This window comes from Chanodichthys erythropterus, chromosome 13, assembly GCF_024489055.1.
Source record: "Chanodichthys erythropterus isolate Z2021 chromosome 13, ASM2448905v1, whole genome shotgun sequence".
NCBI classification, from domain to species: domain Eukaryota; kingdom Metazoa; phylum Chordata; class Actinopteri; order Cypriniformes; family Xenocyprididae; genus Chanodichthys; species Chanodichthys erythropterus.
The window spans coordinates 10,998,062-11,000,145 of record NC_090233.1 but is presented as its reverse complement, the minus strand read 5'-3'; the positions used below and the strand labels follow the sequence as shown (position 1 = coordinate 11,000,145).

Genomic DNA, 2,084 nt, shown 5'->3' with positions numbered 1-2,084 from the left:
AAGGTGAACGTAAATAAATAGACAAGTGATTTATTTACATAAATATTAATACACACAATGTGAACATCTTGATAAAGAGAATACAGAGGGCACCAAACAAAAAAACATATTAAAAACATTATTTAAATGAGTTCAAAATCAAAATATTTTGTATTAATTCAAACTGACTGGACAATCCTAAACTAGCTCTTCACATTTGCAGAGGAAATATGTTCCATTCGCACATATTAGCTACTGTAAAAATAAGTACCATTTGAGACATAAAACTGACATCAGTTCACCAGAGAGAATATTAAATAATACGAATACGAATAGAAATATACAGTTTAGCAGTCGTCCAGATTGGTGACTACAGCTGCTTTATATATGAGGTCAGAAATATCTCCCAGTGAGGTCTGAGGATAGTGTGTCAAAGCCTGTCTTTGTAGTGCTCCATCCAAACTGGTTTGATGTGTGGGAATCGCATGGTCCACAGACATGGAAGAATATAAGCCCTGATTGGCAGTACAGTAAGATTTCAGCTGATGTCCAGAGAAATCTTCAGGGTGAGCTGTAAAGCAGTTAATCTGCCAGAGACTGTTCGACTGGTTTTGGAACGGATATTGAGGCAACCTGTCTGATGGACAGTTGGAGAAAGATGACGCTCCAGGTGTTTCAGGGTGTCTGTTACCCCACTGCAGAACTCCAGGCAGGTCTGGGGAAATAGAGGGTGGTGGAGGAAGATTTTGGGACCAGGGACTCAGAGCTCGTCTAAGGCTTTGCTGATGGTGACGCGGGCCTCTGTTGGCCTCTGTTGCTTGTTCTTGGACGCCAGAAATTTGTTCTGGGTTCAAATCAAGATTGGTTGATGGAAAGGACGCCACAGGTATACAGCCAGAGCTCAGTTCCCTGCCTGGACTCCTCCTTACTGGTGTGGTCAGCTTCTTGCTTTTCATACTGCGAGCCCGTCTGTTTTGGAACCACACCTGCAAATAAAGATTAAAATGTCAAATAAAGACAGATTGAAATCAAAATACACAATATTTAGACTACAGTTTTATTACCTGAATTTTGCTTTCTGGGAGCAGCGTGAGCGCAGCCAGTCTCTCGCGCAGCGTGATGTCTGGATACGGCGTAATCATGAAAGCGCGCTCCAGTTCTGACAGTTGCGCGCGGCTGAAAATCGTCCTCTTCCTTTTCCTCTGCCCCTCAGCGTGGAAAGTTCTTTCGAGTTCAGGAGAAGACAGCGTATGCTTGGTGGTAACGTCTAAAAATCAAATTCACTTGTTTAGTAAAGTGTTGTCAGAAATCAGGCCATAGAATAACCTATCTTAAAAGAACCATTCGTGTGAATAACGTTTTAATAATCTAATGGAAATGTTCCATGGATGTTAAAGATTCTTCATGGAACACTCTAAAAATGCTGGGTTAAAAACAACCCAAGATGGGTTAAAAATGGACAAACCCAGTGGTTGGGTTAAATGTTTGGGTAGTTTAACTCAAAAATTGTTTAAAAATTACTATATTTCAGGCTTAAAATGAACCCCAAATAGATTGGAAATTAAAAATCAGACACATAATTACTAGAGGCACCAATAATAATCAAAGGATGAGCATTTATAATAAGCAATTTAATACATGTTTAATTATTATTTATTCAATTTATTAATAAATGTTAATTTCCAACATATTTTGGGTTCATTTTAAGCAAGCATTATTGTAAATTTGAAACAATAGTTAAGTTAAATAAAACTACCAGCATGTTGGGCAAACATTTAACCCAACAACTGGGTTTGTCCACTTTCAACCCAACTTGGATTGTTTTTAACCCAGCATTATTTGGCAATAAATAACCTTTATTTTTAAGAGTGTTAGTGTATTTATTTAGTTGGAACGTTCTTATAAAGAACGTTCTTTTTAGAATGAGAAAGTATAAGAATGGTTATTCCATAATCTATAACACTCCAACCAACTTAACGTGTTTAAACCAAAGTGACGTGCTCACCTGTGAACTGGACCATGTTTGTGTTGAAAATAAAATCTCTTTCCGTGTCCACGGTTATTTTTTGAACTAAATCGAAGGACTGGTCAAAAAACAATGCCAT

General features: G+C 37.8%; 1 protein-coding gene across 1 annotated transcript; it reads right to left on the bottom strand.

The window, feature by feature from the left end:
- Positions 1-326: 326 nt before the first annotated feature.
- Positions 327-2,084, bottom strand: sebox (SEBOX homeobox). Its single transcript, XM_067408343.1, has 3 exons — positions 1,985-2,084; positions 1,044-1,246; positions 327-965 (listed from the first exon to the last, which is right to left on the bottom strand). The coding sequence occupies exons 1-3, from the start codon at positions 2,082-2,084 to the stop codon at positions 327-329; spliced, it is 942 nt and encodes a 313-aa protein (XP_067264444.1).